This window comes from Puntigrus tetrazona, chromosome 20, assembly GCF_018831695.1.
Source record: "Puntigrus tetrazona isolate hp1 chromosome 20, ASM1883169v1, whole genome shotgun sequence".
Lineage (NCBI taxonomy): Eukaryota > Metazoa > Chordata > Actinopteri > Cypriniformes > Cyprinidae > Puntigrus > Puntigrus tetrazona.
The window spans coordinates 17,789,294-17,814,452 of record NC_056718.1 but is presented as its reverse complement, the minus strand read 5'-3'; the positions used below and the strand labels follow the sequence as shown (position 1 = coordinate 17,814,452).

The window sequence follows — 25,159 nt, the reverse complement described above, 5'->3', positions numbered from 1 at the left end:
GATAGTCATGTGTTAAATTACCGGTAGTTAATGTGATCTATATATCTATATCTCTTTCTCTATCTCTGTTATGTTCTATTATGTTGTGTTTGTCTGTAGACAGGTCCATAGAGCACAGGTCTGTTCTCAGTGCTGTGAGATTGGCTGAAGAGCTGCTGTCGGCACTGGCTGGAAGATCTTTGTACAACGGTCATGTAGCTCAGGCACTCTCTACCCTTCATATGCTAAAGCAAAGACTACAGGTCAGTCTCATTATAATATAACAGTGGATAATTGTTTCATTCGAATTACTCATGAATTGTGTGTGTCTGTGTGTGTGTGTGTGACAGTCTCCGAAAGCTCCAGCAGAGGGTAATGGCACTGATAATGAGGACTCGCTGATGGCAGAAATAGAGGAGGATGTAGCTCCACCACCTCAGACATCACATCAGGATGTTTGGGCATTATTTGAGAGCATCTGGAACAACGTGTGTCAGATTAGGTGAGAGAGAGTCAATGACAAAGACAACTTCCGTTCAAAAGTTTGGGTTCAGCAAGTTTGCAAAATACAAAATGTTCATATTTGTAAATAAATACTGTTCCTTTCTATTCATCAAAGAAATCCAGATTTTTTTTATAATGTTATCCCCCAAAAATATAATGCAGCACAAATGTTTTCAACATTAATAATAAGAGATTTATTGCACCTAATCAGTACATCAGAATTATTTTTGAGGGATCATGTTACACTGAAGATTGGAGTAATGGCTGCTGAATATTCAGCATATTCTGCTATCAAAGAAATAAAACAGATTTTTAGAAAAAACTAAATTTATATTTAAAATAAACTTACAAACTTACTATATTCTAACTTTACTATATCTTTGAAACTTTGGTGAGTACTTTTAAAAAATCTAAAATTATTTTTGTTAATTTTATTTCATAAACCCCCACTGCTAAAATTGCAACATTTGAAGAATGAGACGAAAAGCTGGTCAGGTCTTACACTGTGTACTGAATCTTTACTGAACAGAACAGAAACTTTACTGCATTACACTGCATTAATGTTTATTTCTGTTTGTTTCTCTCTTCAGTTCGGCTTTGTTCTCAGCGCTCCACTACACTCCAGGAGCCACGGAGCCCAGCCAGCGATCTACCTCACCCCCGCCTCAGGAAGCTCTCTCCTGTCTACAAAGGCTCTCCACTGCACTGAAACAGCTACTGGAGGCTCTTCAGAGGTACACACATTCTAATAAGCACACACACGTACAATTCTGCAGTCCTGGAAGCATCTATTACCATTCCAATCATGTGCTCAGTGTGTCTCCTTAGTCACCTGAGCATGTAGAGGACAGAAGTAGGTGTGTGTTGCACGTGGTGAGGGTGGGGGGGGGAAGGGCAGTCTTTATCCTCATAATCGTCATTACGTTCTCATTTCCAAATCCTTCCTCTGATCCTGAATGAGTGTATCTGGGTGACTCACTTCCGTTGTTCAGCATTCCTGCAGTTTTTGTGGCTCGTAGCAGTAGGCAGAGAGATTTTACTGTGACATGGCAATTTTTTCTGTAAAATAACATCTTTGCATCTTGCGAGAAGAAACCTTTCATAGCTGTAGTTACACAGATACAGCTATTTATGGTGTAATAGTAGTCGTAACTTATGTCACTGGCATGTTAAACTTCATTTTATACTAAATATGTAAAACACTAATAAATAATTGGGTCTATCTCTTATACATTTAAACTCTTATATGGTAGCATGTCTCAGGATCTCAATTTTGATCTCTGAGCTCAGTTCTGGTTGGCTAGAAATTAATAAGGTCATGACTGAATATGATTATATTGTTTGCGTTTGCAGAAAGGTGGCGATCCAAATCCAAACTGAAGGATGAGTTAATGAATAAGACCAAAGACATGTCAAGCACTTGGATTTTTTTTTATTTTTTCCGCCTGAGTCACTATTAGATGTGATCATGTGGACGTCCACTATATTAGTCATCATCTTTGATGTCACCATTTACCCATAAACCTTATATAATTTTACACTCATGCATTTCAGTGTTGTGCATTTGAGTTTTCCCTTTCTTTAAATGTAGTGTTTCTGAGAAAGCAGGATGACTAGGTTTGACGGGAGATTAGGTGCGGTCTCCATGGCTACAGCTAGACTCATTTTTATGTGCAGAAAGCAGACAGATGAGTCATCAGGCCTAACACACGCACACAAATGCACAGCACTATTCTTTTCCGTCCTCCTGTGCCCCTGAATGAGGAAGAGCATGCATAATTCAAGCTTTCTTGCTGAAATAGCTTTTTCTTTCTGCTTCAACTTGCTCCTTGAATTTCTCCACATTTCGTTCTCTCTTCCTTATCCCCTGTCCTTCCCTTTAGAGTCCCCTCAGTTTCTCCCATCTCCTCTCTCTTTCTATCTTTCAGCTTTCTCTTTATCTTTTGAAGGTTATTCAGAGAAATACCTCAGTGTAATGTGTTTTCTGTCAGCAGGTCTGTGGCATGTAAAGCACGTGTTTATTTTAACAGCTATGTTAACAGTTTGCAGTATTCACGCTGCACATGGAGGTAGCACAATGCTGCATAACAGAAGCAACACTGCAGGGAGAGTTTTGGCACTCAGCCTGTTTTTACTACGTGACACTCTAAACTCTGGGAATTACAATGTAATTGTAGTGTGAGTGTGAACCTGTGTCAACACAGTCTATGCAAATACTCTATGCAATATACTCTTATTCGCATTAAGCAATATAAAATAATGCAGTGACCTACTTCTGTTTGTTTGTTTGGCAAACAGCTCTTCCTGTGCACTAAATTATTTTATTTTATTTTATGTTTTTCTTTATTACACATTGAAATTAACTGAAATTAAATGTTTGACTTCACATAGCAATTTATATATATATATATATATATATATATATATATATATATATATATATATATATATATATATATATATAATATTTTGCCTCTACTGATAACCTAGAAATCACTTAATTTTCAAGATACACCTAATGTATGGTGTCAATTGGTCAATTTAAGCTTTAAGCTTTTTCAAAACATCTTATTAGAAGGATTTCTTAAAGATCATGTAACTCTGGATTAATTGAAGTTAAACAAATTTATTACAAATTTTTGTACTACGTGTAGATCCACAGTTTTGTTTAATAGCAGAAACAACTCCTGCTTTTGCAGTTATGCTGTTTCCTCGTCACTGGATGTTTAAAACAGGTCTCAGTCTTGACATGTTTGAACACGTAAGTAACATGTCCAAGTCTCCTAGACACTCTGTCTATAATTAGAGTGTTTGTGGCTGTCTAAATTGTCCTCTGTGCTAACCTCACCGATTGTTAATAAGTAAATGCAGTAAATACTAATTTACACATTTTCTGATCCAAAGACAATTAGAGGTCACTCTTTACACGGTCAGTCTCCCTGGGGCAACCTTTACTTAAGGGTACCGAAAAAATAGTTCAAGGATCAGCTCAGATATTTCAGATGATTTACTTCTGCTTGCATGCATTTTAAAATCACACACAGGATGCTTATTGTTATATAAGACAGTAATCACAAATATTATACACATTTGATGCTCTAGTAACTGTACATGAGGGTATAATAGGTATAGACGTGATAGCAAAATTAATTTATAATATTAATTGTTTTTTAAATATTTCCCCTCCCACAGGCTGTTATCAGCGGAAAGCAGTGTTCAAGATGCACAGTCACTTCTCGCCTTTATTCAGACCAGCGAGGTAAGAAATAAGGGCATTAAAGAATATCTCCACCTTTTGAAACAGTAAAGTAGTGAAATGTTACATTTCTACTGTAATGTATTTCAGTGATGCCAAAACCCAATTCTTTGAAGCCATTATTCCAGTTTTCAGTGTCTCACGATTCTTCAGAAATTGGTGCTTAAATAAATCAAACAATGCAAAACAACAAATAAATAAAACGCCAACATTCAGATTTTATATATATATATATATATATATATATATATATATATATATATATATATATATATATAAACAATACTTTCAGCAAATCTAAGGCAGTGATTATGCAATACACGTGTGTACTTTGTGTCCTTTACATTAACAGATGTGCTTTCTGCTTTCAGATTGCCGCTATGGAGCCACGTTTCACTGCCAGGGACCTGTTTGATTGCGTGTCTCAGCAGGAATACCGGTTAGTTAAGAGTCATGAGATAAGGACTCATTAGCTTATCTGCAAGTCATATTCGCAGCTTTTACTGTTTTCATTAACCTGGCTACGTGCGTAATGCAGTTGATCTGTTCTGATTGCGTGAACACCGCCCACTTTCAGCAAAGCACAGAATGCTGCTCTCAGGTCAGTGCTAGCTTCAGCAGGCCCCAGCAGGTATCTGCTGTCTCAGAGGACCAGTTTCTGCTTTAAGAGCGTTATTGCATCATAATCCTAACCAAACCTCAATTTCTGGGAATCCTTGACATTACGCCTGGCATGGTTGAATGGAAAAGTGAATCTTAACCTGTTCGTTGTTCGTTGTGTACATGTGATATCAAAATCCAATTTGTGATTTGATTAAAAGTTTAAGGACAATGAGCTTCTATACTAAATATACTAAACTTAAACTAATCAAACTCAGGCAAACTGGAGAAGCGAGCAAGATTTATGTGTGCCAAGTTTAGATCCTTGTGATAAATAAACTGAATGCATTCTGTGCAATAGCTCTCATTAATATGGCACTTGTGTAACAACAGGTTATGCTGAAAACTCTCCTCTTGTGTGCTCTAAATCACACTACAGCAGCGAGGAAGGCATTAATGATACATAGAGAGCATTTAATGATACATCACCTCTTTCCCTTGAGTCGTTAGCCAGTGTACACATTTCTGGTTAAGGTATTTCACAATTTATTCCCAGCAGTGTACAAAGGTGTTTGTGAAATTGGAAACTAGTAAATAAGCAGGTTTTATATTGTCTCAAATATTTTCACATCACCAGTGTTTTTGATGATGATGTCCCAGATTAATGAGGAGAACTGCTACAAATGAATGAAAATGATTGAGTATATAAATACTCTAATATGATTGTGCTTGCAAATATGTAAATATGCGTTAGGAAGTGGTTTCATGTCATTTTACTATAGAAGAGGCTAATTAAGCAGGAGGAGCTTAAGAGCTCTGGCTACTTGATGGCACTTTGCATTTTGCAAAATGCAAATTCCAGATTACACCACAATTTTTGAGTGAATTGTTCCCAGGAATGTGTTGTATTGTGGCAAAAAAAAAGGTTATCATTGCAATATTATAATGATAATTGCATTGTTGCTTTCAGCTACTCTAAGTTGCTTTGCAGTGCAAATCATTAGTTTATGAATATTCAAATGCACATATTTAACGTTCTTACGTTTTCTTAGCATCTATAACTCTGAGGATAATGTAAAATAATAACTATAATGCAACATTGTATAGTGCTCTATATGTAGTTTTTTATAGTGCATCATATACTAGATGCTCAAATTGCTAAATTCTTAATTCAGTGTATTGTAATTTGCAGATTGCATTTAGGGAAAGCTTATTGACTCATATTAACTAATATTTTTTTGTTTGTTTGTTTGTTTGTCTGTTGTTTTATAGGCGTTAAATTATGATGCTTTTCAAAGGATCATTTTGCACCATTTCGTCCGGTTTCTTAATGTGTCTCTGATTTGTCATTATTTTTTAAGCAGGATTCCTGCTTGCAAACTTTGACTCTTGTGTGTGTTTGTCAAGGTTTTGTGAGCCCATGTCTTCAGGGCCAAAGAAGTTTGTTGATTAACCTTATCAGTCAAGTGTAGCTACACGGTCGCACACACTTTGTGGAGCCGTTGACAGCTGATCTTTAGCGGCTCACTTACCTCCACTCGGTCAATGAGCTGAGACACACAAGAACACCGTGACCTCATTTCACACACTAATCCACGTGTGTCAAATGCATACTTTAATGGGTCTGATCAGAACTGGCGGGTACTGTATGCTAATGCACAAACGATCGGGTCATGTGGCAGAACTGCTGTGGCGTGACTGAATAACAACCACAAATGCACATGAGACATACATTATCAGTTGCATCAGTGTGAGCTGTTGCACAACATGCTAGTTTGCATCGGCCTTTTGAACATTTCATAACTTTAGAAATCAGTTGGGTTGCCATCTCATGTAATATTGATTTGTGGACCAAAGATTCCTTAAGATGATTGCTTAAGTTTACCAAAGTTAATCTGTAGCTAAAAGCACATTTTGTCTCTAGGTGCTGAATCTCACACCGGGGATTGATATCTAAGCAACCAGGCACGGCTCTGATCGTGACGGCTGAGACGCTGCTGCAGCGTTTGTCTGATATTCAGTGTTGCGTGTTTGTTTTTGAGCGAGCTCCGTCACTGCGGTGTTATGTTCTATTTTGTTGTTGATTTGTTAAAGACTGGCTTCATAAAGCTTTCACTCTGCTCTCTGTTGGCTTTCTCCCTGCTGAAGGGGAGCTGCCCACATGTTATACGGTTGCCATGGCAGCACTGTTGTCAAGCGGATAATTGCAAGGCTGAAGGAACGGAGTGCTTTATTTGTTCACCACAGACCACATCCCATAATCTTTAGCGGACAAGTTTTTTATTTGTTTGGGAGAAAACAGGCTTATATCCTATAAATAGGTTAAATAACTTTATACTATTGCTCAAAAGTTTGGGATCAGAAGATCTTTTAGTTTTTTAAGAAATAACTAAAATTTAAGAAATTACTGTTTTATTACTATTTCTGTTTATTATTATTGCATTCAGCAAGGATGCATGTGATTTGTGAACTTTTTATGCATGAAAGGAAATATTACATATAAATCAGCATATTAGATCATTTCTGAAGGGAGTAAAAAATAAAGTAAAATGGTGAAATATTATTAAAAGTAAATGCAGCACAATATTTTTTTTCTCAAAAACATTATTAGCATAGTGCGTGGTGGTTATAATAAGTTATTAGAGATACACTGATGATAATTTTATATTTATGGTCAATGTTATATTATTCTATGTTGTCTGAATAAATAATCGTTAAACGCTAAAGCCATAATAAATCATTTTCAATGCTATGTCAGATCGTAATGTACATGTATGAAAAAAAAAGAAATTCTATATTCTTTTCATGTAGATTACATTTGACAATGTATCTTCAGAACATTCAAAATACAGGATGTATTTTCAGACAGAACTGTAACTGCTTTTAAATGAGCGAAGACAGCATTCCTATCTTGACCTGGTCTTTATTTCCACCATACCCTTCATTATATAAAGCGGCTCAGAGAGGGTTTGCGCTGGAGAAAGACAAGTGCATGCATTCTTTCTCTTTTTTTTTGGTAGTTATGTAACATCCATTGGGAAACACAATGTGAACAAAATAAGGCAACAAGCAGCAGCAGGTTGCAAAAAAGAGAGGGAGGAGAGATAAAGTAACACAATAATGGCTTTCATTCAAGTCAGTTGTGAACCACTGTGCCAGGGAAGAGAGAGAGAGAGAGAGAGAGATTTCTGCAATTGTTTAAATGCCTTTCCTTTCCCATGAACACTAAGTCAGTAAAGTATTTCCTGTAGATATATAAAGCACCCTATCTTTGAGTGCGATAGCCTTGTGTCAAAAGTGGCGTGAATTGCATTTTTTACTTTCCCTAGGTGCGTTTACAATTTTCTGTAGGATCAAAATAAATGGTAATCATAATTACCATTTTCTGTCTAGATTTTAGCCCTCTGATTTAATTTCACTTTAATTTCAGTTAATTACAGAACCCCTATAATTAGCAATAAGACACTGCAGCATTGATTATTATAGTAAAAAAACTAATTATAAATATTTGAGGTGTCCTTTGCAAAGTCCTTTCTTCAGCCACCTTCTCTTGACCCCTTTCACTTCCTGCATACGAGACATCAACTTCCTTTTTGGAACCGTGTAGTCGTGTAGCGGAAATTATCCTGTGTGAAGTGAAACAGCAGGGACATTCAGGGACACTCAGAGCTGTTTAGGTAGATCAGATCCTCATCACTTGATCCGTTTGCAACCTTCTTGCAATCTTCTTCCATTTCTGTTAAATTGGTTTTCCAATTTAACTCATTTTCACATCCTCATAATCCACATCCACATTTTTTATCCTTGTATTTACTTACTATTTTGTCAGTAATAAGTAAATAATTTAGTAATAATAATAGAATAATTTACTTTTTTGTGTGTAGAAAAAAATACAGAATTTTAAATTGAAAGTTGCAATTGCCTTTTGTGACAGAAATAAGCTTCGTGGTAGAGACGTCTTATATGTGTGTGTGTGTGTGTGTCCCCGCAGGGAAAAGCTGCGTGTGGGTGGTGCACAGCTGTCTGAGCTGTGTGTGAATCTAGATCACTGTGCTGCAGCTCTGAGCTCTCGGTCCTGATTCACCTCCTGACTTTTCATGTTCGGACCCAGCCAACTTTCTACATACTATCTGACCAGACTCTTCTGGACCCCAACCTGGTTTTATACAAGAGTCATAATCTGCGCAACAGTTTACTGATCCTCTGTCCTTGTACCAACCTGCAGCAGAGTCAGTGTGTCGGTCACATGACCCTGACTTATTATGCATCAAGGGCTATCAGTCTATATAACAGAAGTTAGACTGTGTTCTAATTCTTATGTTGTAGTTCTATACTTTGATATGTTTTTTAATTGTGTTAAATTATTGGGATTATTTATTCGTCTTACTTTATAAGTATGCCCTATTTGGGGAAAACACTGTTTTAGTGATCATATTGGTTTGTTGGTGGTTTTGACGTTTTATAATAAAGAATGTAGAATTTAATTTCTGCTCTGCCACATAAAATCCTCCTAGTGTCCAAGAACTGTTGCGTTAACAGGTTATAATGTGTTCAGAAACGGGTGTGACTTCAAGACACTGTCTCACACGACATTCAGTGCTGCAAGGCTTTCAGTAAGTAGCGAGTGCGACAGTGAGTCATGTGTTAAAAGCCAATTTACTTGGGCGCCAGTCTAGTTGTCCTTCTGGAAACTATCCTGAAACCCACAAATTTCTTCCGTGATTCTAAGAAGGTACATTACTGATAAGCAGCTGTAATTTCTTATTCTTAGTTCTGCCAATGCATATGAAATACCGGCACTAACATGACGCTCAGTCATTTCATGTGGAATGGTGTCTGTGCTAGTATTGTTTTATTTGTATTAAAGTGTAAATAGTTCCAAAAAAATTCTATTTTACTTTACATCTATTTACATTATGATTAAAATATTCGATCATCAATGACTTGTGCTCATTTTGTTACATAAAACCTGATGATTTTAATCTGGATTTCTGGTACTGTGACATCACAAATTGAGAGGCCTTATGGGATTATGGGAACAGTGATGATGTCCCACTTGAGATTATTCTAGTGCTCAATAACGTAAACAAGATGGCTGTGCCTGTGTTCAGAGGTCATTACTGTAGGAAGATGATTACAATGATTACAATATTTTAATTGTTTTGCGGTGTATTTAATTTTTTTCATATTTAGTCACTATATATATAAATTTTTGTGTTTTTTTGGTAATAACAAGGCGCAAGGTTATTTTGCCAAGTTTTTACAGACAGCAGCAAGAGAGGGGAACATTTGAGTCACGCGCAGACCACAATACTGACAGAAGCACCTTAAGTGAAAGACAGTGACCGTTTTTTAAACCTCAAGATGACAGACAACAAATATCTGGCAAGGCTTGACATCAACTTTTTTGCATACCAGTCACTGTGGCTAGTGGTTTTACAAATTTACTAGCCACTCAGCATTTTGACTGGCCACCATTTTCTTGATGGGAAATAAAATTTTATTTGACCTATTACTGCGCACAAGTGTTTCCATTTTGACATTTAGCATTTTCCCCTTTACCGTATTAAATGCATCCATAATCTTTCATAACAAATTCTAACATTGTATTTATAATTTCACTTAATATAATAAGGTAATACACGGCAGTTGCCAATCATATGAAATCAGTATCTACGAAATCGATATTTTCATTGCAGAAAAAACAAGTGAAAACAGCATTCAAATGCATTTATGACAGTTCAGTGTATCTGAAATACAGCGCAAATTCAAGTCTTTGTGATGTATCAAGAGCCACATTATCCAGAGTAATGTCAGCATACCACCAAGAAGGACGAACCACATCTAACAGGAGTAACTTTGGACGCAAGAGGAAGCTGTCCTGAAAGGGATGTCCGGGTGCTAACCCATACTGGATCCAAAAAACATAAAACCACAGCTGCCCAACTCACTGCAGAATTACATCTGCACCTCATCTCTTCTGTTTCTACCAAACCTGTCCATTGGGAGATCCACAGGGTCAATATACATGACCAGGCTGCTGCAGCCAAACGGATTTAATGTTGTCAGCAGTGTAAAATCTTGGGCTGTGCACAATGTAAAACATGTATTGTTCCCTGATGAGTCCACCTTCACTGTCTTTCCCACATCCAGGAGAGTTACGGGGTGGAGAAGCCCCAAAGAAGCGTACCACCCAGACTGTTACATGCAGAGTGAAGCATGGGGGTGGTTCAGTGATGGTTGGGGCTTCAATATCATGGCATTCTCTAGACCCAATACATGTGCTAGATGGGCGCATCACTGCCAAGGACTACCAAACTATTCTGGAGGACCATGTGCACCCAATGGTTCAAACATTGTATCCTGAATGTGGTGCCGTGTATCAGGATGATAATGCACCAGTACACACAGTGAGACTGGTGACAGAGTTTGATAGCCATAAAAGTCTATTTGAACCTCTCCCATTGCCTGCACAGTCACCAGATCTAAATATTATTGGGTCACTTGGTGAGAGTTTTGGAGGAGAGAGACAGGAAACATTTGCAGGACTGTCGTTCCCAAGATGCAGTGATGCTGTATTGGCCAAAAAAAGGAGTCTACACCATACTAATGAATTATTGTGGTCTAAAACCAGGCATTTCAGTTTCATTGTCCAACCCCTGTGTGTATGTATGTAAGTATATATATATTCCAAATATAAAATGTTAGAAAAAAGAGGCAGTAGGTGGCAGCATCTTTAATGACTCGATTCGTTCAGACTCTGATTCATTCAAGAATGAAGCAAGTGCCTGTCCTTATGAATGGGCCTCCAATCTTTGAATTGAAAAAAACACTGCTGTGCTGAGTTGTTCTGCTATAATCTTTCTTTGGAACTGATTTCATTAACCAAATAGGAGCAAAAACAGTCAACATTATATCCTTTCAATAAATTTTAATATTGACCTGAAATGTACATTAATCACTCATTTTGTATATAATGTTGCATTGGTAAATAAAGGTTTTCAGGGAACTTCCCTCTCTTGGTCGTGTAATGTTGTTTAACTAGGTTGTATGTTATACATAAAAACGAACTCAGTTTTTTTTTTCTTCTGTGTGCAGTTGAGTTCACTTGTTTTGATTTCTCTACCAGATTCTCTCACATAGACAAGATGACTGAGCCTCATTGGAGTAATTTCGCTATTACAAGCCTATCCTATAGTCGCCGTTTGCATGCACTGAATGTAATAAAATCAGAACCATTCTCGAAAATTTGGTGCCGTTTGATGTTTTAATCAGATTAGTTGTTCGGTCGGGCAAGTCACTTGTTCCTTCAAGAAATCTACTAGTAGCTAACAAGAAGCTATGGAAAAAGCTTGATTTTGGTATACATTTAACATGTGCTACGAGTTCCTTGTCTTTATCAATTCTCCTTATCGCAATAGAAACGATAGGTTCGGACCAGAAGGTCATTGCAGCAACTACATGACTGTGGCCTAATTCCACTGGGCATTCAGTGACCAGAACAGAACTATAATCCCTCCTGAAGACTTTGTGCTTGTGTGGCTTTTGGCCTACTTCTTGCTAGCACGACTCTCCCGATTTATCTGGGATTAAGACAGGTTATTTTTGTGAATGGACAGAGGATGAAGGGTTGTTGGATAAGAATCCACCTTCATAATAAATGGGCTGATAATAAACTAAACAACGAACCATAAAATACAAGTGATTCACCATTATGGCTAATGGCACAGAATGAAGGAAATGCAAATTCAGTTTCTTTTGCCTTATTGGCCTTTACCTGATCTTACACTCTCTCATGGTGTTATATATCCACAGGAATAGTATGGCATTTAATATAACCACACCAGAATTCATATCTAGAGAAAATGTGCAAAACAATATGCGATTCATCATTTCTAGAGACACAAACAGCAATACTTTTACAGGTTGAAATGGTTTATTAGTAAGGAAATATCAGTTCATAACAAATGTGGTACAGGATTTTCTGCCCCGATCCAGTTTATCGAGAAAAACAAAACCATGGAGCCAAAAATATCTGTGTTGCTTCCAAATGCTAAAACACAGGAAATATTTAAAAAGTTGGTATTGAGAAGGAAATGAGCATCACCTCAATTGCGTGAATCAGTCAAACAAATGAAATGGTAACAAAAGATCTAATGAGCAGAAGCACTGAAGCGTGGTTGGTTATACGCATGTGAGGGTTACTAAACTGGCACTGATTAATTTTATAACCTCATGGGTGTTGTGCGTCGACTAGCTCATCCATCTATCTATTGGTTACTTAGCAGTGTATCAAAAATATAAAAAAGGCCATCTTTAAAGATTGGTACAGTAATCCTACGTCATGGCTAATGATACAAAAAGGAAAGCCATGTGTTTGAATGTTTTGTAAAATAAGGCTTTGTATAAGCATGGAGCTTTAAATGAAGTAAGCTAACAAAAAAAATACAATAAAAACTATAAAGCAAACATTCAACCTGAATCACTTCCTTAATGGGTTCAACCAAATCAAGCCTGTCTTCAACTTGCCGAAAAAGAAAGGAGAAATTCAAAACTACTCAACTCAAGAAGGTACACTCAGTGTGCAATAAATGTTGGCATTCTTCTTAAAATGGAAAAAAAGAAACAACAATATATACAACAACAAAAATAAAGTATGCAATATGCAAAGGCTTAATGTTGCTTTCGGCAACCCCAAACGGACCATACCCCACCCACTTCCTCCCAAACACTGTTTAAAAAAAAAAAAAAAAAAAAAAAAAAAAAAAGTCAGCCTCATGGGTGACTCCTGTAAAGAAGACCCCTCCCCCTCCTCAAAAACCCACCCGGTCCACCCTCCCGCATACATACAGGACATCACAAAGCACGATTACGTCACTAAGCCTGTTAGTTTGAGTGAGATAACCCCCGCCCCGTTGGTTCCCCGACCCCTGGCTCTTAGGAATCGGTGAAGGCATCTGCACAGGGGCTCCACTCGTCTGTTTTAGGGTTGTAGGCCTCAACCGAGTTGAGGAAGTCGTTTCCATCAAAACCACCAACGGCATAGATGATGTCACTGAGCACGGCTGCACCAGCATTGCTGCGTGGCGAATTCATGCTCCCCAGCATCCTCCATTCGTTGCGGGCGGGGTCGTACATTTCAACGCAACGCAGGGCATGAGAGCCATCGAAGCCACCCACCACAAACAGTTTACCTGAGAGAGACGATTGGTTACCACCTCCTACAAGCTGTATGTTCATAACCCAGCTTTTGTCCTTTGCTTACCTTCATAAACGACCACTCCAGCTCCTCTACGGGCTATGTTCATTGGGGCAACAAGGGTCCAAGTGTTGTTTTCCGAATTGTAGCGTTCCACACTGTTCAGACAGTTCCAAGACTCTGCTCCTCCGATCACATACATGAAGCCATCCAACTCGCACACGGCGGCCTGATGCCTCCCTGTAGATGCACAAAAATAACATTGAGAACGGTATCTGCAGATCTGGCTTTTTATCAATGTAATCCCAGCTGTACGCTTAAGCTGTGATCTTTTAAGTGCTCAAAACCCCTGTGGAAGCAATTATAGTGATATTTTTTGATGTCAACGTGACTTACTGATGTTTAACGGGGCACAGCTGGTCCATGCCTTGCTCACGGGGTCAAAAACATCACAGTTCTTCAGACCTTTCTGTCCACAAGGATCTGATCCCCCGACAACATACAGCTTGTTGTTCAGAGAGCAGACACCTGAGGAAAGTCAAACAAGCAGTGATGAATCTGAAAATTCTCTTCAATTTATAAATTTATAACCAGTGAAAAAGGAATTGTAAATTGTACAAGTGTAGGTTACCTGCGTTACAACGATTGGTCCGGAGCTCTGGCACTTGAGTCCACTCATCAGCACTAGGGTTGTAAGTCTCCCCACAACTTAGTTCATCTGAATGGCCATTGGACCCACCCATCACATAAAGCTGACCCTATGTAGATTAAAATGGCAGTTTTTTTTTACCGTGCTTTTGAAGGCTGTACTTTTTAAAAACCCATTTGACCATGTACACACCATGAGTACAGCCATCTGAAATCGAGCACGTGGAGTCCTCATTGGAGAAATGAAACTCCAGCTGTCCGTCTTCATGTCGTAACATTCCACAGTCCTCAAGCACTCCTCCCGATTGTAGCCACCTGAATAATGAATAAGACGTAGTTGCTCAATGAAAGTAAGAGAGCCTTTCACAAGTTTATTTGGACTTTGTGATGACCACTAACCTGCGGCGATGAGTCGGCCATTCAGAGCTGCAATGCCCAGGCCGGAGCGAGCATAGTGCATGGGTGCCAGAAGCTTTTCGGGTTCCTCTTCCAGTGGCTGGCCCTCAAAGCTCAGGCTTTTGGTCAGACAAGGTGTGGCCGAGGGAGAGGCCTGGGGACTGCTGCGCCCATGCAGAAAGATCACGCACAGCATGCCGTTCAACACGGCCAGACACAGATACGTATTGTCTGTGGGGAGAGAAAGAGGACAGAGGTGACTTGAAGGAACTGTAGATAAGTTTTGAAAATCTAAAGACATCAAAAGGTGCACACGTACTGGTGGTCTTCTCGGAAGCAATGTATTTCCACTCTTGCTTGCAGGTATGTTTGGCGGATCCAGGGGAGAGGCTGCCAGAGGAGCTGGTGCTCAGCTGTCGGTGTACATTCTCACGTGGGGGCTTCTTCTGCAAAGGCACAGCGCAGCTACAGACTCCGAGCCCATGGTCCACATACACACAACCTCACACAGTCCCAGACCCCGTCTAGGTATAAGCCTGACTCAACAACTTACCAGATGTTTTGGCCTGCATCAGGTTAAAGGAACATTCTGGGTTCAATACAACTTAAGCTCAATCGACAGCAATTGTGGCATAATGCTGGATGTGAACAGAGCACGCGCGTCCCATTATTTAATCGTTTGGTAAGCACTTGTCAAAGGGAGCGATGTCATTTCCTCATTAACTTCAACTGGGGTGTTCCCATGACAACGGATGCAGCAGATTTGTCAAGGGGCGGCATAAAAAAAAAATTACACTAATATATATATATATATATATATATATATATATATATATATATATATATATATATATATATATATATATATATATAAAATTTTATACATATTAGTTTTTATATATTAGCATATTTTAAAAACATTATAAGATATAAAAATGTGTCTATTTGCAAGTAATGCTAACAACAAAAAGACATTTACAACATTAAAGCAGCAACATCTGCTGATGCACATCATGCTGCGCATCATGCTCACGGGAACATCCCAGCTGAAGATAATGAGGAAATAACATTGCTCCCTTTGAAAAGTGCATTCCAAATGACTAAGTAATAACACACACACATGCTCTGCTCACTGAAGTCCTCACTAAAAAGGGGATGAGGATGATCACCTTGATTCGGAAAATGCCTGTGAACCGCAAGACAGACGATAAACGATACACCCCTAGAAGGAAGGCAATGCAAAGAAGTTTTTTGGGTTTTTTTACAGCTTGGCACTGCACAGCATCTTTATCATTTGGCTTATTCACCTCTATTTAAACTATATTAGTAAATCAGTGAATGGGGCAAAACAGCCAGCAGTGTAGATGCTGCACTGATCTTTTTACACTGAAGCGATGTTTAGCTATGCTTATTTAATAAGTTGTACATTCCACAAGCTTTTATTTTAGAAGACTGGCTTCAATAAGTATGTTTTAGACCAACAGGACATTTTGAGTTTTACAGGATGTTTTTACAGTACAATGACCTTGTCAAAAAAAATAAAAAAATAATAAAGCTAATTTTGGTTTCTCGGTTTCTAATCCCTAGTTTAGTAAGGTACTTTTTTTAGGGAATTTTAAAGAATACAAAGCTTTATAAAAGTCTTAAAATTAATTTATCTTTTAAAGTGAGTGCATGATATAAGCTTTAAAAAATAGCTCAAATCGTTTAGTCATTTCAGGCCATTATGTTGTCATAAGCACCAGAGTTGCATATAAAGTTACACAGAAAAGATTAGCAGGCAGTTTTTTTTTCAAACCAGAGATAAGTTAACATGCATATTGTTTATATTTTGTGGCTATACTATTGGAACAGTGAGTATTTAAGCATTAAACATAACAGATTAATTACTTGTACTGTAAGTGCCATGCTGTAATCCAGATTTTTGATGCTTTCTTTTTTTTAAGGATAAACCACAGCACAACACAGATGCTTTTGAATGAGCTTGTACTGAACCTTGGACAATTCTTTTAACCTTACATCTACTTTAATCTAATCCCAAACTAAAGCCACACTATAAGCAGCACTAAAACCCAATCCACACACTCATCACGCACACATCGTGATCGCTCTAGCTCAAAACGCTCAGACTCAACAGCCCAGCACAACAAAGCAGCTGCTCTGCTAGCATTAAATCTTGCGATCGCTACGGCCTGCTGCGGTCCAGCCTGAGAAGAGCTCGGCGCTGGTTGTGTACCTGCACAAACTGGATGTGGTCATCCTCAGTGCCGAACACCTCAGCCTGCCCGTCAAGCAGGCTCCCATCGAGCAGCTTGTGATCGGCCGAATAGTACAGCGTTTGCACCTGCAAAACACACAGCAACAACAGAACCCATGTGGCTGTCTCCATGACAACAGAGCACCCAACTACGTGGGTCAAGGGAAGAAGGAAAGTTAAGAAGGGAAGGGCCAAAGCACTCGTTTGCTGCAAGATGCTGGTAAAAAACTTCTTAAAGAATAAGAACAGTGTTGTTGTGGATTCAGGAGCATTTCCAAAGATCTTCTGGACTTTTCACTGCACTGAAAACAGCAGAATGTGGATCACAATACTGTTCGCTGCAAAGCATCTTGGGAACCTTCATTTGTCAACAAGTTTGAAGAAGAAAAATAGACAAATAAGCTCCATCAGTGCATGTTCGGCTGTCATCCATCCTTTCAGCTGAGGGGGTTAGTCAAGTCAGATGTCATTACACAAACTCCAGGACAACACTGGTTAGCGGTTTTCAACTCATACAGCTCAAAAAGGAGTGCTTCATTTAGAAAAAAAAAATGTTGGATTGTCTTCAAGCTTAAACAAAGTTTTTTCGAAATTAAATGCCATACAAAATTTAGTTCAAATAACTGAAAAGAATTCCACTGAAATTGGACCCCCCAAAAAAGTGCATCGATGTCACTATTGCATTTCTATGTTTTGTCTATGGGCACTTGCAGATATATTAAGGACACAAGCATGGTTGCGTCACTATTTTCAGTGTCTTGCACAATCTGAAGTCAAAAAATTTGCTTCCCTTGACCAACTGTGTATAGTCTTGATGCCAAGTAAACAGGACCAGTATGTACTGCTGAAACAAAAAATAAGTAATTTGTGTATAACTATAGTAGTGTTTTATAGTTTGATAGAATTAGAAAAAAAGTCATGTTTCAATGTTTCCATGACTGACTGCTGTCACTTCCTGTGCCCATCCCTGTATCCAAAAGCAGATTAAAAGGAACTAGGAACTGAGAGCAACTTCAGAACATCTCTTTAAGCTGTACTCAGTTCTCACTTCCTTTATTTAGGATGAAACTTACTGTAGGTGCCATCATTAAGCCTTTAAAGGAAGGCTTTCATTCATAATTAATCAATATTCAGGAGTATACTGTGCATGTATTTGTATGTTAATTGCCTTAGTGGCATAAAGCATCCATACATGTGTGCCTATCATTTGAATATTCAGTAATGTAAATGTATGCATGAGCAACTGAGTGACATGCTTTGCATGCATATGTGAGTTATAGTAAGTTAAATTAATGTGTGAATGTTTTGGTGGATCCAACATGGTGGTGCTCAGACATCTGAAGTGTCATTTTAAATGAACTGTGTACTGTTAGTGAGTGCATCTGTTTAAGAGGCAGGAGCCTAGCGCTCGTTTCGCCACAGCTCCCTCTTGTTCTTTTGTTATTTTCTTTCATTCACTGACTCATTACCCTGGAGGGCCCCAGTCTTGGCTTCTTCAGTCTTGTGAGAATCCTGCTGATGTTTGCTCTAATAAACCTAAGGAGAGATAAATCAGTGGGGAGGAAGAACTGTTAGTGCTGGTTCCCAGAGCAAGCACACTCACTCAAACATTCACACACCTGCTTAGAGAAGAGAGAGATGTCATTGGGACGGCAACATGTCATGTCACTCTCTGTGAGCAGACAAAGTAGCTGCAGTTACTGCACAGCACTGAGCATTCAGGAGGCTTTTAGTTTGGCTCACCTGGACTACCCACTCGCCTTTGCGGAGGGTGTAACAGCCCCGTTCTGTACCTAAATGTATATTCTTTAAGGCCCGGGGTGATTTGAGTGTGAAGGGGGAGAGGAAACAAAAAATATAATGGAAGGCAGAGAGAACAAACCCAACCAACCTCTACCATTAAGATGGCTGGTGTGACCTGTTAAATCTGTGAATGGGATGAATTACGAGGGGGAAAAAGGGGGGGAAGGGAGAGAGGAGCTCACAGTGGAGCGCAGTGCTCACCTCCTCCATCAGTCGCTCCAGGGGTTCGCCATTTTCCCACAGGCTGCGTTGCACCCAGCCAATCACCTTGGAGTACAGCTTGCCATTACTAGGCAAGGTCAAGTTATCCTCCAGCATCACCTCCAACTATAAACCAGACCAAAAGAGAATGTATATTTAGCAAAAAAGCGCAATAAAAGGAGTAGAATGTGACCTGAAAGGATGAAGGTCAGCTCACCTTAAGGCGTGGAAGCTTGAGGAAATCCTCTTGCTCAGACACGTCCAGAAGATGCTCCTGGATATAGCTGTCGATCTTGCCCAGCAGACGTCCATCTCCCATGCAGCTGGCAAAATTGCGATAGGAGATGGCGCTCTGGGAATCCATCTTGGAGAGAAGATAGTCACCACAGATCTGGGAGAAGGAACAAAAGAGTAGGTTAGAGCTTCATCAAGTAAAATGGTCACAAAAACACATGCTTGATTGACCTACCTGCTTCACTCTGTCCATTTTGAGCCGTTTGGCTGCAGAGTAAACCTCCTTAACCAGCTCTTTATCTGCCTTTAACCTGCAGAGTGTAATAGTAAATATCATTACAAAGCCAATAAAACGCTAGAAAAAGAACTAGTTGGTTGCAAGTCGTGTCTCTCTTACTGGGCAGTGTAAGCATAATTGAGAAGGATCTCCACAGCCTCAGGGTCTAGATCCTCAAATTTCACATGAGAGACACCATGAGGTTCCAGGTCGCTGTTAAAGATTTCAAAGAGATATGGACTGCAACAAGCCAGTACTGCCCGATGAGCCATCAATTCATGGCCACACACCTGCAGAGGTAGAAGAACAAAGGTTAAACCTATTATGACATTGTAACAAAGAAAAAGGCATCATTCTATTTCATTTACTAACAGGTATTGGCTACATTAAATCTGTTTTTGCAGATGTGGTGCATGGTCATTTAAATGTCATCTATTTTTTTAATCGAATGACAATCTTGAGAATTAACTATTAAATCTCTTCAGATAATGTTAAAACTCACACTGAATATTCTAAACACAGAGGGTTTGACTTTATCTGTTAAGGCACGTCACGGGGCTAAATGGCGTTCAAAGATCCAGGACCCGCATATAATGAAACGCACTCTTCCCTGAGTCATGTTTCAGCCGTCTCGTAATGACACGTGGAATAATAAGGTTAAAAAAGGGTGTGTTACCTGTAGTCTCACATCACAGAACTGCCCATTCTTTCTAAGGGCGTTCATCTTGGCCACGGTGGAATCCAGGAAACTTTCGTCCTCGAAGATCAAATAACCGTTGGGAATCATTTTGGAAATTAAGCCTTTGCAAAAGTGAAACAATAACATACTTATGTCAATTTAATGATTTTACTTCAAATCTATCTATCTATCTATCTATCTATCTATCTATCTCACACTGCGTATCTTACGTAAACACATCACCCACGTACACATCTACACATGAAATACAATGTATCACTCATTTTAGCTGCTGGCAAATAAACTGTCAGTGGATATAATCACTTTAAATCCATCCTATTGTGCACACATAACAGTCAGCCTCATGTATAAGTCATGCGCTTACCTAATACCGAATGACGTACGTCTGGGAGAGATAGTTTACTTGGGAAAGCCGTAAAAAGGCACGAGTGAAGTAGAACCAGGAATGGGAGTGCCTAGGTCTTCCTTCACTACAATGTGGATGGAAAAGGCAATGCCAGGTAACCAGTGGACACGGCAGGGGGTCAGAGGTGACTCAAACTCTCAGGCTTAGAGTGACTGCAATCAAGTCCTCGCGTGTCCCGTTGGCTATAGACTCAAACCTTTTCTGTGTTGATCGTGCATTATAACCTGCAAAACAGATAACAAACAAGGGGTTGTGATGACTGATCTCAGGAGCGCTGATCACATCAATAGCAATTACAAGCAGGTCAATATCAACATCTAATACTGATTTAGAATGAACTAACAAAGGTTCACATGTTGCCCGCGGGCAGAAGCGCTGCCGATCACAGACTGACCCAGCTTTACGCTACTGATCGCTTTCATGGAGTTAAACACGTGCCTTATTCGGGATCAGCCTTCACTCCTGCTGCACAGACAGTTCAAATTAATCCGGATAGAATCGGTCTCATACAGATTTAATTTAAGAAGCTGTCTTAATCTCAAGAAAGGTATTTCTGACCCTCTGTTAACCGTTCTCTTGGCCAGACCCTTTCTACAACACCCACACAGATTCTCCTCTTTTTCTTCCCCATTAACCACATGGCTCTACCACGCCCACATGCTTCCAAAATGTTCCACAGGTCTTTCAAAACCCTTTTGGATAGCAGAATGTCAATTTTTAGATGCAGAGAATGGTAACAACCAAAAAAAAAAAAAGTACTTAGTCAGGAATTTTGATGGATTTATCACATTCCCACAATGATGTGGCTACAGCTGTGTGAGGATGGAAAAATGCAGAAGCGAAAAACAAATGAGCTCCAGTGTGTGGAATGCTCATGTTTTACATGAAAACCTGCTAGTATTTTTCCACGTGTGTCCTCTCATCCATTTCAGCCTCAGTCGACGCAAATGCTCCAAGCAGGCATTGGAGGCCTTCGGATAATCTGCTCATCCTCTCTTGCTCTATCCTCCTCAGGGGCTGATTATTGAAAACAGCAATCGGAAAATGCTAGGCCTTAATTTACCTCATCATAGGGATGCTTCCTCTTCAAGATAAGTGGCACTGGAGAAACACTTTCAAGCTCTAGGACGAGTAAAAAGACCACGGAAGCACTGAATTATGTTTCGACTGTCTACACTGGAGTTTATTCCACAAAATAAGTATTTTCTGCATAAAAAATTATTATGATTTAATAATAATTAAATAATCATTTTACATGTATATAAACATTATATTAAAGTATTATTATTTTATTTATTTATTTTTAAAAGTAAGTATTTTGGAGTTACACATTTTAAAACCTGAATTTACTTTTTCATATCATTAAAAAGTCACCTTATCTGATATTTTATGCAATTACCTTGACACATATTTTAGGACAAAAACAGTGTCACACTTTCCACTCATTGATACGTCTGAACTGTCCAGTTTCAAACTAGTGACCTTAATCTGAGAGCTGTTGGTCCACTTGGAGTGGAATCAGGGACGGATACTTTAAACCAAGGCATTTACGGGTCAGACATCAGATAAAGCCTATGGTGACTTTGCAGCTTCAGACAGACTCGTGTCTCTGTCCATTGTGTAGCTGTAACCACAGCATTCTCGCACAAATACTGACAAAGCCCAGGGTGAAAAGACAAAAAGATGGGCAGATACTGAAATGCGTGGTGGCAGAAAACACTCTGAAAGACTGTTTTGTGTATATAATCTTTCTTGCCCCCTCTGGCATGCAGCATTCAGCACACAGAGTCTGTAAGCGTGGGACGGGCAGGGAAGCAAGAGAGAAAGTGGAGAATGGGCTGAAACATACAGCAACAGTTGTTCTATTGACTCTGCAGAAGTGCTCAATAGATAACCCAGATTGAGCAACAACTGAATGCACTACTTAAGGCCATACAAAAAAAATTAATTTATATACAAATTCATGCAAGGAACTCATATAGTTCAAACTGCTCTTAGGTTTACCCCATAACAACAAGCAGCAATTGCAATTATTATAGTCTCCGTCATAAGACCCCCTTTCTTGCAAGTCACGCTTTCTCTCTGGGATCTCTTCCAGCTCTGAGAAAAAGGTGATCCACATGTACCTCATGAATGGCTTGCAAAACAGTGAAACTGCATAAAACGTACAGGAAAGGAAGTGGATGTGCAACTAAAGACATATGATGGTCAAATGGTTGTGCAAGATCGTGAGAGGCTGTGGAAAAAGCACGCAGAAAAAATGAGCACTAACTGATCCGAGCTGCATTTCCAGGGGTTACATAACACCTGGCAAAATCAGTGATTTATTCCCTCTCGGCCTAAACTAAAACACACCGCTACTCTTTCTATAAACCCACAGGCAGCAGAAGAGCTTATGTAATTTAAACTCTTAATTACAAAGATGGAAAGGACACACATTATGACTATTCCATCATAATAATTACGGTTCAGTACTTTTTTTATGGATTCTTTTTTTAACTGCTTTGTGAATTAATAGATTACATTCGGAGAGCAAAGGCCAACGAAGCTCCTGTTTTTATCTTAGCTTCTTGGTTTTTTTCTCCGCCCCTCTGTAATGAAATGCTAACCTTTATAAGAAAAGGTTAATAGGAGAATACAATTTAAACATTGAGCTAACCGAGCCACCGGCTGAGCTCACGCATGAGAACAGGCTGGAAAATTGAATAATCGTTCACCGCGTACGGAAAATGTTTGAGAGGGAAAGAGACAGAACACAGATTTTATTCACAAAACGTCTTCCAGTGATTCACATTACACACATATATATATATATATATATATATATATATATATATATATATATAGTCCATATATATATATATATTATATATATATATATATATATATATATATAATAATAACATATATATATTTATATATAAAAACAACAACAGCTTTTTAACTCTTAAGAATCTATGTATCAAATGACACAAGCAAAGGTCATAGTTTAAGGAGCACAGGATATGCTGCATTCATTTCCCTTACAAATGAAGCACTGCGGTGACAATTAGGTCATCCATAGTCAGATGTGGGGATATGGAACAGAAAAGTGAATCTGCTGCTTCCTGTGACCTGCAAATAGGATTGTGAAATATGACTAGATATTTTGTGTAAAACCACCGGAAAGTGTGCACACAATGCCCGAGGTTGAAGGTATTTTCACGTATGAAGAAAGAACATATGTAGAGAGAAAAAAAACTTAACACCACTATAGTTTTTGAGAACAGCTGCTTAATAAAGCTGTATGAAAAATGTTTAAATAATTTAACCTGTACGCTTACTAGATACGAGATGAAAGATACGAGACCATATGGCGCATTCAAGCATTCGATCAAGTATCGATGCAGACGATCAACCACGCACGGACAAATTTCTATGGGTTACGCCCCATTAAATTCACGAAATCTGATAGGCCAGAACGCGCGATACGATTGGCTACAAGAAGTGTCCTTTAACACGCCTCGAATCCACATTTCCCGCACAATGAAGCTTGCATCATACAGAGCCCAAGCCGTTTCTGAGCCCCTCGTCCAAGTCTACGGTACGATCCAGAACTGGGTCAGTAGGACCAGGTCGTTATTTTAACCATCTTCCTCACAAAAGATCAACGCTGACAAAAAATGTACGTTCTGCACCCAGAAACAGGAGCACTGCTCTATGAACCACACTAGTCGCTCTTTTTTAACCTTGACATCTGTCCTGTCCTGGTTTCAGTTTATCTGTTACATTTACGTTATGCCTTTGTCGGCATTTCCGTTTCCACGTAACGGATGAAGTACAGAACGATTATTTGATTTCAAGAACAGAAAAAGAGTTGCCTTGTAAGCGGAGGATAATCAGGACAATAGCATAATCAAATTCTGCAGGGCAAAGCAGCCACATTTCAAAGAGTACGAAACCAATTATATTACGAAACGAGAAAAACGACTAGTCTGGGATAAATGAACATTTATACCGAATACCGAACGTTTAATATTTCAGCCCATACAATGCCAAACGGCCATGCATTCGCTGTAACTGTAAAAAACCCCAATGTTTATTTTGTATTTCGTAAATCGTTATTAATATTAATATTTATTTCATAATTGGTGGTGCTTCATTAGAGACTTGTTTTAAATGTACATTATTTTCATATGCGCGAAACAAATGTGCAGCGTACAAAGCAGAACAATCCCAACTAAATGAAACATTTACAAAATCACGGTTTGCTGCGCACCGAAAACGTTAAACTCCGGCGAGTGCTTCTTTTTTTTCTGATGAGAGCAACGCATGCGTTTATGAAGAGGCATGCAGAGCAGATTACAACGCACCATATGGCAGTCGCGTGAGCACAGACAAGTGTAGGTGTAACGCAAAATAGCATCGTACAAGCAAATAAGCTTAAATAAAAGAACACGTAGTATCAAAGAATCCTAGGAGGACGGGCGGCGTGAAGCTTCACGCGACAGTGATGAGCTTGATTCTTACCTGATCTGTTTGACGGTAGACGATAGTAGACATATTTAAGGTCAATTCAGAGCTGTTGGTTGTGGATTGCAAAAGCAACAGATATGGCACGTTTCTGCGACCGTACAACCCCGTCGTTCCGGATTTCCAGACTGTTAGATCGGCGAGCGAGCTTTGACAGCGAAGCGGGAGCACGCGCTTAACAAAAAGC

The 25,159-nt window shown here is 39.0% G+C and overlaps 2 protein-coding genes across 7 annotated transcripts in view; one reads left to right on the top strand and one right to left on the bottom strand.

The window, feature by feature from the left end:
* Window positions 1-12,787, top strand: part of swt1 (SWT1 RNA endoribonuclease homolog) — a 22,536-nt gene extending 9,749 nt beyond the window's left edge. For 3 of the 6 annotated variants that reach the window (XM_043219502.1, XM_043219501.1, XM_043219500.1), the window contains exons 13-18: window positions 100-242; window positions 330-481; window positions 1,074-1,217; window positions 3,676-3,742; window positions 4,111-4,178; window positions 8,331-12,787. In XM_043219502.1, the coding sequence (XP_043075437.1) occupies window positions 100-242; window positions 330-481; window positions 1,074-1,217; window positions 3,676-3,742; window positions 4,111-4,178; window positions 8,331-8,418 (662 nt within the window). In that variant the 3' untranslated portion in view covers window positions 8,419-12,787. The other 3 variants (XR_006247229.1, XM_043219503.1, XM_043219504.1) reach the window with 3 other exon arrangements.
* On the bottom strand, window positions 12,257-25,159 carry ivns1abpa (influenza virus NS1A binding protein a). The gene is made up of 15 exons (XM_043219508.1): window positions 24,970-25,159; window positions 20,419-20,684; window positions 20,031-20,155; window positions 19,475-19,644; window positions 19,313-19,388; window positions 19,061-19,234; window positions 18,844-18,969; window positions 16,819-16,926; window positions 14,902-15,028; window positions 14,586-14,813; window positions 14,380-14,501; window positions 14,170-14,296; window positions 13,935-14,066; window positions 13,605-13,778; window positions 12,257-13,533 (listed from the first exon to the last, which is right to left on the bottom strand). Exons 3-15 carry the CDS (start codon window positions 20,139-20,141, stop codon window positions 13,277-13,279), a joined length of 1,932 nt encoding a protein of 643 aa, XP_043075443.1. The 5' UTR covers window positions 20,142-20,155; window positions 20,419-20,684; window positions 24,970-25,159; the 3' UTR covers window positions 12,257-13,276.

Coding starts and splice junctions, on each gene's coding strand:
- ivns1abpa (XM_043219508.1), bottom strand. CDS start 20,141: ATGATTCCCAACGGTTATTTGATCTTCGAGGACGAAAGTTTCCTGGAT. Junction 18,970..19,060: donor TCAAGCTTCCACGCCTTAAG/GTGAGCTGACCT, acceptor TCTGGTTTATAG/TTGGAGGTGATGCTGGAGGA. Junction 13,534..13,604: donor TGGAGTGGTCGTTTATGAAG/GTAAGCAAAGGA, acceptor CGTCTCTCTCAG/GTAAACTGTTTGTGGTGGGT.